This window comes from Hirsutella rhossiliensis, assembly GCF_020360975.1.
Source record: "Hirsutella rhossiliensis strain HR02 chromosome Unknown scaffold00004, whole genome shotgun sequence".
NCBI lineage: Eukaryota > Fungi > Ascomycota > Sordariomycetes > Hypocreales > Ophiocordycipitaceae > Hirsutella > Hirsutella rhossiliensis.
Genome location: NW_025408670.1, coordinates 2784415 through 2796939, shown reverse-complemented (window position 1 = coordinate 2796939; position 12525 = coordinate 2784415). Strand labels below are relative to the sequence as shown.

General features: G+C 60.7%; 5 protein-coding genes across 5 annotated transcripts; 2 read left to right on the top strand and 3 right to left on the bottom strand.

Moving 5' to 3' along the window:
- Positions 1 to 151: 151 nt before the first annotated feature.
- HRG_04520 (50S ribosome-binding GTPase domain-containing protein) lies at positions 152 to 1171 on the bottom strand (the record flags this gene model as incomplete). Its single annotated transcript, XM_044862991.1, has 1 exon — positions 152 to 1171. One exon carries the CDS (start codon positions 1169 to 1171, stop codon positions 152 to 154), a length of 1020 nt encoding a protein of 339 aa, XP_044721605.1.
- A 609-nt stretch (positions 1172 to 1780) lies between these two features.
- On the top strand, positions 1781 to 3748 carry HRG_04519 (HCO3- transporter family domain-containing protein; the record flags this gene model as incomplete). Its single annotated transcript, XM_044862990.1, has 3 exons — positions 1781 to 2253; positions 2340 to 2433; positions 2492 to 3748. The coding sequence occupies 3 exons, from the start codon at positions 1781 to 1783 to the stop codon at positions 3746 to 3748; spliced, it is 1824 nt and encodes a 607-aa protein (XP_044721604.1).
- Positions 3749 to 3912: 164 nt separating this feature from the next.
- On the bottom strand, positions 3913 to 5151 carry HRG_04518 (peroxidase, family 2 domain-containing protein; the record flags this gene model as incomplete). Its single annotated transcript, XM_044862989.1, has 3 exons — positions 3913 to 4206; positions 4273 to 4940; positions 5019 to 5151. The coding sequence occupies 3 exons, from the start codon at positions 5149 to 5151 to the stop codon at positions 3913 to 3915; spliced, it is 1095 nt and encodes a 364-aa protein (XP_044721603.1).
- A 1351-nt stretch (positions 5152 to 6502) lies between these two features.
- HRG_04517 (uncharacterized protein) lies at positions 6503 to 7192 on the bottom strand (the record flags this gene model as incomplete). Its single annotated transcript, XM_044862988.1, has 1 exon — positions 6503 to 7192. One exon carries the CDS (start codon positions 7190 to 7192, stop codon positions 6503 to 6505), a length of 690 nt encoding a protein of 229 aa, XP_044721602.1.
- Positions 7193 to 9800: 2608 nt separating this feature from the next.
- On the top strand, positions 9801 to 11131 carry HRG_04516 (zinc-binding dehydrogenase domain-containing protein; the record flags this gene model as incomplete). The annotated part of the gene is made up of 2 exons (XM_044862987.1): positions 9801 to 9991; positions 10063 to 11131. The coding sequence occupies 2 exons, from the start codon at positions 9801 to 9803 to the stop codon at positions 11129 to 11131; spliced, it is 1260 nt and encodes a 419-aa protein (XP_044721601.1).
- Between the last annotated feature and the right edge of the window lie 1394 nt (positions 11132 to 12525).

Below are 12525 nucleotides of genomic sequence, written 5' to 3'. Positions count from 1 at the left end.
ATCGCGAGGTTTCGGGTCTAACACGGGTCGACTGCCTTTTAAATATACCCTACATGTCAAGCAAGATGTTCTAATGACGCTTCCGCGACCAGCAGCGCAATGCCTGGTGGCAGAGGAGGGGGGTGACAGCAAGGATAGGCAGCGAGACGGTTCAGGCGCCCGATCTTTTCCTCTTGCGCTCCTCCTTTTGCATCTTCTTGGCCTGGTTGACGCTGAGGTGCGGCTCCTGGACCAGCAGCTGGTGGGCGCGCACGTCGTCGTCTGCCAGGTCGTCGAGGACGTACCTGCCAAGCTTGCCGTCGCGCCACTGGGACAGGACGCGGGCGGCGGCCTCGTGCAGGTTTGGCAGGCCGCCGGCCTTGAGCTTGCCGTCGCGACGGGCGACAGCGGCGAGGAAGTCGTCGACGTCGTTTGTGGGCGCGCAGTAGCGCGCGTAGAGCGACGGGTCCCAGAGGTTGAGGCGGTAGAGCAGGTAGTCGGCGAGGATGTCGTCGGGGATGAGGCCCTTTTTGATGCCGTGGGCGAGGGCGACCTTGACCATGGCCTCGCCGTCGTCGACGTAGGGCTGGAAGATGCCGGGCGTGTCGAGGACGTAGACGCCGCCCGCGACGCCGCCCTTGTCCTCGGGCTCGACGACGCGCACCGACGTGCCGACCTTGCGCGTCACGCCGGCCTGGTCGCCCGTCTTGGCCGCCTTTGCCCTTTTCCTGCCCACGGTGCCGGCGCTGCGGAGGGCATTGAGCAGGGTGCTCTTGCCGACGTTTGGCATGCCGACGACGAGGGCGCGCATGCCCGTCAGCGAGTCCTGCAGCTCGGCGGCGCGGCGCAGCCGCTGCAGCAGCGCGTCGGTGGTGGCGGGCCGGTTCTTGTCCCAGAAGACGGCGCGGTCGCCGTAGAGGCGGCGCAGGGCGTGGCGGGCGGGCGGGTTGCTGTCGGAGCCGAGGTCCGACTTTGTGTAGACGACGAGGCGGTCGCGGCCCTCGACGAGGCGCTCGAGCATGGGGTTGTGCGTCGAGAGCGGCAGGCGGAAGTCGCGGCACTCGAGGACGAGGGAGATGGTGGACAGCAGGCCCTTGATCTTGCTCGTGCCGGCGGCATGGTGGCCGGAAAAGTACGTCTTTGGGATGGACGAGGGGATGCCGAACGAGGGGCGCGGGACAAAGGCGGTCATGGCTGTCACGTCGGGGGGGAGGTCGCTGCCAGCATCGTATTGGACCCTGGCTGTTTCTCGTCTGTGAGGCCACGCGCGGCGGGCCAGAGATTCGAGGTTGCCTCTGCGAACAGAGCTTGAAGCTTTAGGAAGATTGCATCTGTCGCACGTGCTGATAAGATAACAATACTCAAGCGTCGCCGTCGGTCCAGGCACATGACGTCACGTCACTGCCGGTGGAGGGGCAGATGATTGGCCGGTCGTGTCTCGGGCCAACGCCGCCGAGATTCCATTCGGGGGCGGTGAAGACGAACCATCTCTTTGCCGAGGGAGCTATCGTGGGCGGCGGCTCATGTGCGCCAATGGCAGCTTGTCATGGGGCCGAGTGCGCAGAGTATCAACAGTAGTTGGCCCTAACAAATAAGCACGGCGCCGATGCGACGGCCGAGGACGGAGCCACTCCTGCTCACCCCGAGGGGGTCCGCGCCGTCGCCCAAGTCCCGTTGCTGGATTTCTCTTACTATTTCCACCTGCGCCGCTTTGACCTGACCAGGAGACCGCCGTGTTTCACGCTGCCTCGACAACAGCGACAAAGCCGGGCCCCGTCCGCCGGGGTTCCGCTCTCCTCCCATGGCCCTCCCACCACCGGCCTCCGGTGCCGACGGCCCGGACGGGCACTCACCCCGGGATCCCCGCGACTCGGCCGCATCCGTCACCGGCCGATCCGTCGCCCCAGCAGCCACAGCCACGGCCCGCAGCGACAAGGCCCCGCGCCGAGGGGAGCAGCGGCAGCGGCACCCATCCGCAAGCCCGCCGCCCCGCAGCGTCCTCGGCCCCGGCGGCGGAAGCGGGCCGCAGCGACGCGGCGGCAAGCTCCGGCCGTTTCGGCTGCTGCGGGGCGACGCGGCCGGCCTGCGCGCCCGCTGGGCCTCGGACTGGGCCGTCTTCAACCAGCAGGTCGTGGCCAGCGCCGTCTACATCTTCTTCACCAACATCCTGCCCGGCATCACTTTTGCCAGCGACTTGTACGTGCTGACGGGCAAGTCGTGGGGCACCATTGAGGTTGTCTTGAGCACCGGGCTCTGCGGCCTTGTCTTTGCCCTGTAAGTGTCCTCCCTCCTGGCCACTGTCCATCTTCTTCTTCCTCTTCTTCTTCTTCTTCTTCTTGTTATTGACCATGTGTCGCCAGCTTCTCGGCCCAGCCCCTCACCATCCTCGGCGTCACGGGCCCCTTTTCCGTGCTGGCCGAGAACCTGTACAAGCTGTGCGAGACTCACTTCCAGGTAACATGCCTCCTCCCCTCATGTCTTCCCCGTCAATCATCGTCTCACAAAATCTCAGGTCGAGTTCCTGCCCGTCATGGCCTGGGCCCTCATCCACGCCGGTTGGATGCACATCGCCCTCGCCGTCTTCAACGCCCACGACTGGACCATGCAATATGTCACCCACTTCAGCGCAGACATCTTCTCCCTGCTCAACAGCGTCATCTACTTCCACAAGGCCGCCCTCGAGCTGCAGCGCACCCACGCCCACGTCTCCCTCGCCGCCTTTCTCTACGCCGTCGTCGGCGCCGCCGGCACCTGTCTGCTCGCCATCCTGCTCTCCACGGCAAAGTCGTGGAAGCCCCTCTTCCACCGCTGTGTCCGCCTCGGCCTGGCAGAGTACGCCGCCGCAATCTCCATCATTGTCTGGATCGCCATCCCCCACGTCGGGGAGCTCGCCCAGCTCGACCATGAGCGCCTGCAGGTCCAGACGGCCTTTCGGCCCTCGAGCCCGGACCGCTCCGCCTTCTTCGTCCGCTTCTGGACGCTGTCCGTCGGCTGGATCTTCCTCTCCATCATCCCCGGGGCCATCATCACCGTCCTCTTCTTCTTTGACCACGAAATCAGCAGCATCATCTGCACCGTCCGGCGCTACGGCGTGCGCAAGCCCGGCGGCTTCGCCTGGGACGTTGTCCTCTTGGGCCTCACCACCATCCTGTGCGGCATCCTCGGCATCCCCCCGGCCAACGGACTCCTCCCTCAGGCGCCGCTGCACTCAGAGTCGCTGCTCTACTACGCCATGGAGCGGCCCGCCGACGACGACGGGCCCCCCCCGGAGCCCACGCCCCGGACCTACGAGCAGAGGTACTCGCACCTGATGCAGGCCTCGCTCATCCTCATATTCGTCTCCCCGCCGCTGCAGCGGCTCCTTGGCCTGGCGCAGACGTCGGTCCTGGCCGGCCTCTTCCTCTTCATGGGCTACCAATCGCTGTCCGTCAACCCCATCCTCGGCCGCGTCGCCCGCCTCGTGACGCCGCGCTCGGAACTCGAGGAGCTGCCCAGCGGCGTGACGTGGCTCGGCGTGCACGCCTTCACCATGACGCAGATTGTCCTGACGGGTGTCGTCTTCGCCACCACCCTGACCGTTGCGGCGCCGGCCTTTCCCCTCGTAATCATCGCCCTCGTCCCCGTGCGACTGACGCTCATGAACCGCATCTGGTCCCGGGACACGCTGCGCGTCGTCGACGGCTGGGCATGTCGTCCGGGGAAGCCCGAGGATCAGGAGGCTCCGCCGGAAATGCAGCCCGCGGCGACGGACGAGGAAAAGGGGGAATAGGTTCCACGTGGCTTCTTGAAAATGCTCCACGCGAAGAGGAGCCTGTACCGGTACATACATGTTACATGCCCAGGGCGGCCCGTCCCGCATCCTCCGCCTGGCAAACTAGACGTATCATTGATAATCATGCCATGCCAACGCCTTTTTACTACCTCGAGCCTGTGTTAGTTAGCTGCCAATGTTTCTCCCGGCGGCGTCCAATCGTCCAGCATGGCCTCGATTGCATCCACGCTGGTCGAATTGAACCCAGCAGCCTCCACCAAAGCCCGAGCAATCGACATCACGTCTTCGCGCGTCCTGCCACGGCCGTGCTTCCCACCGCCAAATAGTTTCCCGCCGCCGAAGAGCTTCCCGAAACCGCCCTGCTTGCCGCCACCCATTTGCTTCCCACCACCGCCGCCCTCGTGCTTCCCGAAACCGCTCGGCTTCCCTATCGAAAACAGCGGCCCGAGAATGTCCTGCCGACAAAGGATTAGCTCGTGCTTGGGAGTGGATGCCTGACTGAAAGAGAGCGAGATGCTTACCCCGGGCGTGCCAAGAATCACTCCACCTGCGTGCTTGATCAAGTGAGGGTCCGAGGCCAAGGATACGACACCCCAGGCCAGCGATGTAACTATATTGACACCCAGCGGTCGCGGCTTCCAGCCAAGGTGGGTGGGCATGCGCTCTTCCTCGAAGAAGCTGCGCACATAGGACAGCGGCGCGCTGCCAAGCGGGCCCAGCGCTGACATGACCAGCCCGACCTCAATGGCCCCAAAGGCAGCGGCTCGAGGTCCATATACCGTCCTGGGGTTGCGCTTCAGCGCGTCCTCTATCCGCGCGCTCTTGGCTCTTCCCATGGAACTCGGCGTGACTTTCGAGCCCTTGCTCTTCTTGAGCTCGTTCAATACGATTTTCCAGAGCTTGGGGTCGAAGACGTTGTTGTTTCCGATGGCGGCGTCCTCGCGCGTGAAGCTGCAGTCGTGCTCGATGAGGAAGAGATGGTTCCGCAGATCCTCCAAGTCGAAGCCCAACTTGAAGATGTTATGCGACGAAGCGTATCCGATGGCGCCCACAACCGCACTGATGCCCGGGTCTACACCCAGGCCCACAAAGGCGCCGATGATGAGCTGGACAATGTTGACATTGCGCCCGTCGTGAGGGAGAAAGCCGTGGTTTGCAAGAGTGTTGAGCCCGGGACAAGGACTTCGGGCTGCACCGGGGGGGGGGGAATTCGGCTCAGAATCAAATCTCCATCTCTACCACCAGGCTTCATAGACGGGGTGCTTACAGTCGTTAGGGCCAGGAGCCTTGTACTGTTTGAATCTCTTGTCTTTGAAATTAAACTGGGGTGTCTTCCGGGCAAGCTCGTCAGCGCTTGCCAGGGAAATGAAGAGGAGCAGAGCCCAAGCCTGGAACTTCATGCTGCTGGCTGTTCAGATTTACACGGACGCAAATGGGACCCATCACAGCCCTGGTGCTGCGCAGCCTGCGCTGTTCTTTATACCTCGGGATGTATTCATCTCACCCCTATATCCGCATGGCTGGAATCAGGTCGCCCGCCACGAGCCTTGGCCAGGCATGTCTCGGCTTAGCGTCGTGATGCGACAGGTTGCTGGCGGCGGTGGTGAGAATGACGGTTTGACGAAGGGGCTGTTGGAATCCGACCAGGACAGACACTGACATTCCGCTCGGCTTGGTTCCTAATTCGACCTTCTTTCCTTGTTCTGCCCTATGCCTCGACCCGCCCACGAGGCGCCCAGGAATCCGACGAGTGTTAGCATGTTCCATCTTCTTTGCAGCTGATGAGCGTCGCCATATCAGATATGCGAGATAGCCACTCAAGTATGAAGCCTCCAGGAATGAGACTGGGGGCGCCGTGCAAGGCCGGCCATGTGGTCGTGGCATGCCCCGGGCACATCCACATCGTCTTCGCCTGCCTCATTCTCTTCTTCTCCTCCTGGCTTGGCGTAGTGGACAAGACGGCGGCTGGTCTAGACAAGTTAGAGCATCATGGCAACAAGGCTGAAGATGCCAGGCCTCGCGTCCACCCACCAGCTGCGACGTCGCCCCCCGGGGCCCGCCACGTCGTTCCTGTTGACAAGATGAATTGCGCGCTCCTCCCTACATTGATTCTTCCTTCTACCTCTACTCAAGACAAAAATCCCAGTGCCACCCACATGTTCCGTCTTGCTTGGTTCGCATTGCCGACCCATCAGCCGGCCGCTCGTCACGCAGCTTGCTCTCCACAGGATGGCATAAAAAACGCATCGAGATGACTGTCTGAGCTTGACACAAAAGCTTCCCCCCCCCCTCCAGCCTTTTCTTCCCCATTTCCTCCTCCCAAACAAGACACGACGCAGCCATTGTAGTTGGCGCGAGCGTGAATGCACTCCAAATATTCGAAAATTAAAAATGCGGCAAGTTTCAAAACTCGACCACCTGGAAGAGCAGAACAGCGGCGGTTCAGGTCGATGTGCTCTCGAAAGAGCTGGGTATCTTGGTCTGCCACTCTTGAGATTGTTGGTCGCTCGCCGCGTCGATGCAGTGCTCCGCCCCGTTCCGCATCCCAGATATGCATCCCAAGCCTTGCAGCGTTCCCCGTCGATTCCACGGAAGTAGCCGCCAGGGTTCTTCCTATCAAACATACGAAGATGGCCTCGGATGAATCGTTGCTCGCCTATGTGCGAAGAGAGATGTTGAACAGCGTCGTAGATGAAACAAGCAACTGTACAAAGGGCTTGTGCAAATCCGTCTGCACCTTGCACGGCTCCGTTATTTGATGTTCTTGAACAAATCGCTGCCCAGGCTTCCTTCGTCGCTCTCCAGGTCGGCCAGCTCTGGTATCATGGGGGGCGGTGGGCCAGCGGGCTTCTGGGACGGTTCGTAAGGTCTCTGGGGCGGTTCAAACGACTTCTTTGGCGGCGCTGCGACGGGTGCAGGATCCTCGAAGTAGAAGCTGGATCGCTTGGAGTCTGCGCCTCGAAGCCGCCTGAACCAGCCGCTGCTTCGCTTGGACCATTTGTCGTCGGCGACGCTCGTCGCGCCTCGGCTGTCGGGACGGCCACCGTTGACGGAGGCGCCTCCAATCGACGTCACCCTGGCGTCTGTATAAGTGGCACTCAGCATATTCCTACTAAACAGCCGGCGGAGGCTGCCCTGGCGGCCTGAGCCAGCGGGGCTCAGGGGGACGTCGTCGTCGACGGATCGTTTGGATGCAGCTGTATTACCATTTGGGGGCGTGGAGATGGCCTCGTCGTCGTCCTGTCCATTGGCGGCGTCGACGGCCTCCTTTTTGTCAGCGGGCGGAGTCTGCGGGGGCGTGGGCACCTTTTGGACAGGGGACGGAGGCGGAGGAATGTTGGTGCCATCGGTGATGCGGCCAAAGTTGAGGTCGAGGGCGGGCAGCTCGAACCGTGAAGGATTCATGGCCGTCGATGTTCCATTGCTGAGGCGAGAGGGCATGATGGGCGTCGGTCCCCAGAGGGTTGGTGGCGGCGATGAAGGGAGCGGAGGAGACTGCAAGCTTCGACGAAAAGGGATATTGGGGAGAAGAAGTCGGAGCCAGGCAACCGAGATGGGAACAGAGCAAGGCGGGCTTTGCGTTGCTGCCAACACTGGCAAAGGTACACAGTGAATTCGGAGGACGGGACGAGGGGAGCGAAGGCAGCCGGTGAATTATGGATGCAGCCTGTACTGTGCGTGTTTGACGGTCTTGGGAAAGCTCCCCACAGGAATAGGATGAAGAGGCGAAGAGCAATCTCTGGGAGATGCACTGGTAATGTCCGTACTCGGTGGGCACAGCAAAGGGTACCGAAAATGGACTGGCACTGTGGATTCGTTCGAAAGGCTCCTTGTGGCGTGCACGGTAAGCTTCGCAGCACGGGGTCGTGAGGCTTGGTGATGAACCGCGGCGGCTGCAACTAGGGAAATGAAGCAGAAGAGGCGATGGCCATTTGCTGAGGGACGCGACTGCGAAGAGGAGGAGATCAGGGAAAAGAGAGAGAGGGAGAGCGACCGAGATGGTCCACGGAGCAAAGTCGAGGAAGGAGGAGCCGCGTGCATACATAAATGTAAGGTACCTCGTTGGCTCCCTGCTGTGCTAGATGTGTGTACTGTAGTAGCGGCGGGCTGCTGCAGGCGGTTGTACACACATGCAGATACACGTATTGGGCAAGCTCGGTCCGGTCTGGCCTGGCTGGGGCGACGAGGTACAAGTACTGCACAGTTCAAGGGACTTGTACTGTACCGTGCCCGTACTGTATCTACATATGCACTAGCAGGATGGGCGGCCAAGGGCACACCGACTCTGGCCTGCAGTGCGTCTTCGCCTCCAGTTCACGAGGGCGGAACGAATTCCAAGAGGCTGGCTGGCGACTGGTGAGCCAGTGTCAATAGGTACCGCCCACTACGCACTGTCCAGGCATGTACCTTGTCTTAAATGATCAGACGCATCATCTGCCACTCGTTGCTGTTCTTGCCTGACAGCTCGGTCCCCTTTTTTGTGGTACCGTAGCACCAAGGCCAAGGCACCGACAAGGAGGGATTCTTCATGGCGCACCTCTTGTCGGACATGGCAACAGGCAGCACCACCAAGGGGAAGATGGCCTTTCGACATGTGCAAGCCTCCCTTCAAGGTTGGCGCGGGCAGATCCCGGCACTAGCGGCACCGCCCGAGGGCAACAAACTTCGAGGCCCTGGGAGGGAACAACGACGGAGTTAAGCAGGGGCTTTCGAGGGCTTCGGTTGTCTTGTGGATGAGATTGACAGCCCGGGTCCCCCTTTCCCCGGACACCAATGCCTTCGTACAGTACATGACTACAGAACAAAGAGCCCGATCAGGATAAGCATCTTGGGAACCTACCTACCTAGGTAGGTAGGTAGGTCGGTAGGTACCTAGGTAATGCATCTTATCTATCAAGTTACCTACTGAGTACCGAAAGGGAAGGTACCTCATGCACCTTTCATATGACCACATACCACGCTCAACTGTCCAAGCAAAGGCACATGCTCACTGTACAGTGCGTTTGTGCAGTACAGAGTACCCGTTCTATAACCGTTGTCTATCCCACGAGTGTGCTGCCTAGCACGTACTGTGCCTGCGCAGCCCCCGCGGACTGTACCGCCATCCTCTGCGAGCACACCAATAATCTTGACAGCAAAACCACCCACCTGTCGCACATCAACAGCTAATCGTGCATTGACCCTCTTCATCTTTTCTTTTCCCTTGGCCCTGTTTCTTTGCCCTCGGCCGCATCTGCCAAGCTTCTCTCTGACGGCCATTGGCGAGAGGACAGGACTCAGACATGGCGAGACAGCCAAAGGATGCCGGCTACGTGACACTCACTAGTCGACCACGACCAACTCTGCCCTCGGCACTGCCTAATCAAGGGTCCAAGGACTCGAGACTGAAAGACTGATGAGTTCCTGTTCGATTGCGGCGCACACCATGCTATGCTACTATGCTACCATGCAAGGCACGTCCAAGGTCGCTGCATGCAGCCTTTTTTCGGTCCGTCGCCGCGATTGGACACCGCCACGGCCACATGACCAGGCCTCGCTTGTACAACGCAGAGGCGCCTAGGTACGCTGCCTAGGTACGCTATACTGTACATTGCTGGTCTTGAAGGCTGCCGTCCAAAGGACTGTCTCGCACCGCCTCCCTTGCACCTCTCCCTCCTTTGCGCCTGGACTTGTCGTACTGTGCACCGAGGCACAGGCGAGAGAGGTGTTTCTTCACTTTGGTCCGCTTCTTCCATGGTGACGATTGCCCACGACGGATGATGGGTATTGGATTGTTCGAGAGGAAACCCAATGGGATTTCTAATTACACTCCGTCACGTATTTGCCACGCCCCGGGGACCCTAGGTCTGCACCTCAACAAGTGCACACAATCCACACGCACCAAGCCTCAGGCACTGTGTTTGGGGGGGCCAAGAAATCTCCGCCCTCGCACTATCGTTGACCCGTAAGCCGACACGCCGAGCCAAAACGTCATCGACATCTACCTCGGCTGAAAAGGACACCGGCAGCGCGGCTTTTGACAGCCTCAAAACACAAAGCTGCTTGTAGCATGGACACTTCTCATTGCCTCAGGCCGCGGCTGCAGCTGCTCGCCCGGGCGCTTGCCCGTCCGTCTGCCAGGCTACGCGGCGGCGGCAGGCTTTCCAAGACGACTGTCCGGCCCAAGTCCGGGCCCTACGGCTACACGCAAGCCAAGGCGCTCGTCTACTCGAAATGCGGCGAGCCGTCCGAGGCGCTGAGGTAGAGTCTCCGCCCCGACTGCGTTGCCAATCAGGTCTGAAATCTAATGGCTGGCAATTTGATCTTGGCAGCCTCCATACGCACTCCATCTCTCCCTCGATACCCTCGTCCTCGGTCCTCGTCCGCACCCTCGCTGCCCCCATCAACCCGGCAGACATCAACACCATACAGGGTACCTACGGCGCCAAGCAGCCCTTTACCTCCCTCATCGGCACCTCTGAACCCTCGGCCGTGCCCGGGAACGAGGGCGTCTTCGAGGTCGTCTCAGTCGGCAGTCCGTCCTCGGGGCTTCGCAGGGGCGACTGGGTTATCCCCGCCGCCTCACAGGTCGGCACCTGGAGAACACACGCCGTTTTCGGCGCCGACGAGCTGCTCAAGATCAACAAGGAGGCCCTGACGCCCACGCAGGTCGCCCTCATCAGCGTCAACCCGTGCACGGCCTATCGCATCCTAAGGTCCTACGGCCCGAGCGCCGGTGTCAAGGCTGGGCTTGGCATGCGGCCGCTCGACGTCGGCACCGGCAAGTGGTTCATCCAAAATGGGGCAAATTCGGGTGTCGGGCGCGCAGCCATTCAGTTCGGCAAGCTATGGGGCCTGAGGAGCATCAACGTCATCCGCGACCGGGACACAGCCGAGGCCACGAGCGCGCTCAAGCAAGAGCTCGTCCGTCTAGGCGCCGACGTGGTGGTGACGGAATCCCAGTTCATGTCCCGCGAGTGGAAAGACCAGCTCTCCGAAATCACCCGCGGGGGCCGCGAGCACCTCGGCCTCGGGCTCAACTGCGTTGGCGGCAAGTCGGCCACGTCGCTGGCCCGCTCCCTCGGCGACGGCGCCACCATGGTGTCGTACGGCGGCATGGCCAAACAGCCTGTTGCGCTACCCGTGGGGCTCCTCATCTTCAAGGACATCCGCTTCGTCGGCTTCTGGCTGTCGCGTTGGAACCAGCAGGACCCGACGGGGCGCAAGCACATGATTGAGGACATCCTCGCCCTCATCCGCGCGGGCCAATTCCGCGACGTGCCCGTAGACGAGGTCCGCTGGGACTGGGACACTGACGAGGCCACTCTGCGGAACGCCGCGCAAAACGGCCTGCAGGGGTTCAGGAAAGGCAAGGGGGTATTTGTCTTTGGAGACACATGAGCAGCTGAAGCAAACCAGCAAACAAGCAAAAATAGAGAAACTGATGAGAGAGCATCATCTCTCGGGCATCAAACTACGCATTCTCGCCCGCGCCATGGCCAACCAATTCCTGCCCGGCACGAGTCGTGGGACCGGGACTGCCGGCGCTCTAGGTTTTCCCAGGCCCGGCAGGTCGTCGCCCAGCAGACGGTCCTGCGGGCTGTGCTCATGCTGAGCTGGTTCTTAGTCTCTACCATGACGATGGCTCATCAACCGGGTGATGCAACTGCTGTCGGGCTCCGTCTTGACACTCGCCTATTCTCCTCCCCTCGCTCCCTGCCACGCTCCATACCCCGGATGATCCATCGTCGCTCTCCGAATACGATGAAACAACACAAGACAAGTCCAAAGACTGTAAAAGGCCGGTGACCTGACCCGCTCCACCTATGCGCACGAGCTCGCCTTCGTCTTCTTAGGTGTCATGACCGCCGCCAACCACGCAGTTTCTTCCGCCTCTCACTCGGCGCGATCCTCGTCGGGCAGCCGAAATGCAATCTCGACGCGTCCTCCGTCATCTTCGCCCTCGCTGGATTTCGCCCCGACGATGCGCCCGGCACGGACCTCAACATGCAGGACGGCCGTCTGGTTCCAGACGTCGCCCGCTCCGTAGACGATGGTGAGAAATGTGGAGACTAAGCGACGAGCACCAGGATGGGGAGCGGCGGGTCGGCTTGTCAAAGCAGCCCGGGAGACATGTTGCCCGAAGGTTCCCATAGTCGAGCTCCTCTAGCTCCCTGATGACGAGGTAGTACGTCTTGTACTGCTTTGCCCCTCGGAATGTGTACTCATCGCTAGGTCCTGCGTTGCTGCAAGCCAAGCATTTGTGGGTACAATCCTGCTCAGGGTCTCCTAGAGATAGATACAGCTTAAGTTAAGCCCGCGCATGACCCGACACAGCAAGGAACATATGCCAATACCAGGTTGTGTGACCAGCGACGATTTGTCGGTCAACAAGTTCGCCAGTCGTAGGACGTCAACCATAGCTGCCCATCAACCCATCCAGACGTATTGAAACAGACTCGCGCGGAAGGGGAAAACTTGTCTGAAGGCGCGTTTTGCTTGGCGTCTCTCGCGTCCATTGGAAGATGAGCCGCGGTGTCGAAGCTGCAAGATTCTGGGTATTGGAAGGGCATTTTGGAGGTCCGGGTGTTTTTTGAGCAGCAAAAAGGGACGGTGGGAAACATGTAAAGGTACGTCGCCAGGATGAAGGTGTCGACATATTTATCTCCCAGTATAAAAGCAGTGGCAGCGCCAACCCAGTTGATGGGAAGTCAACGACGATCTTTACAACTACGGAGAAGCAAGAGACTGAAGCCTTCCCGCAACAAGACGCCTAAAGTTAACCTCGACTCTTC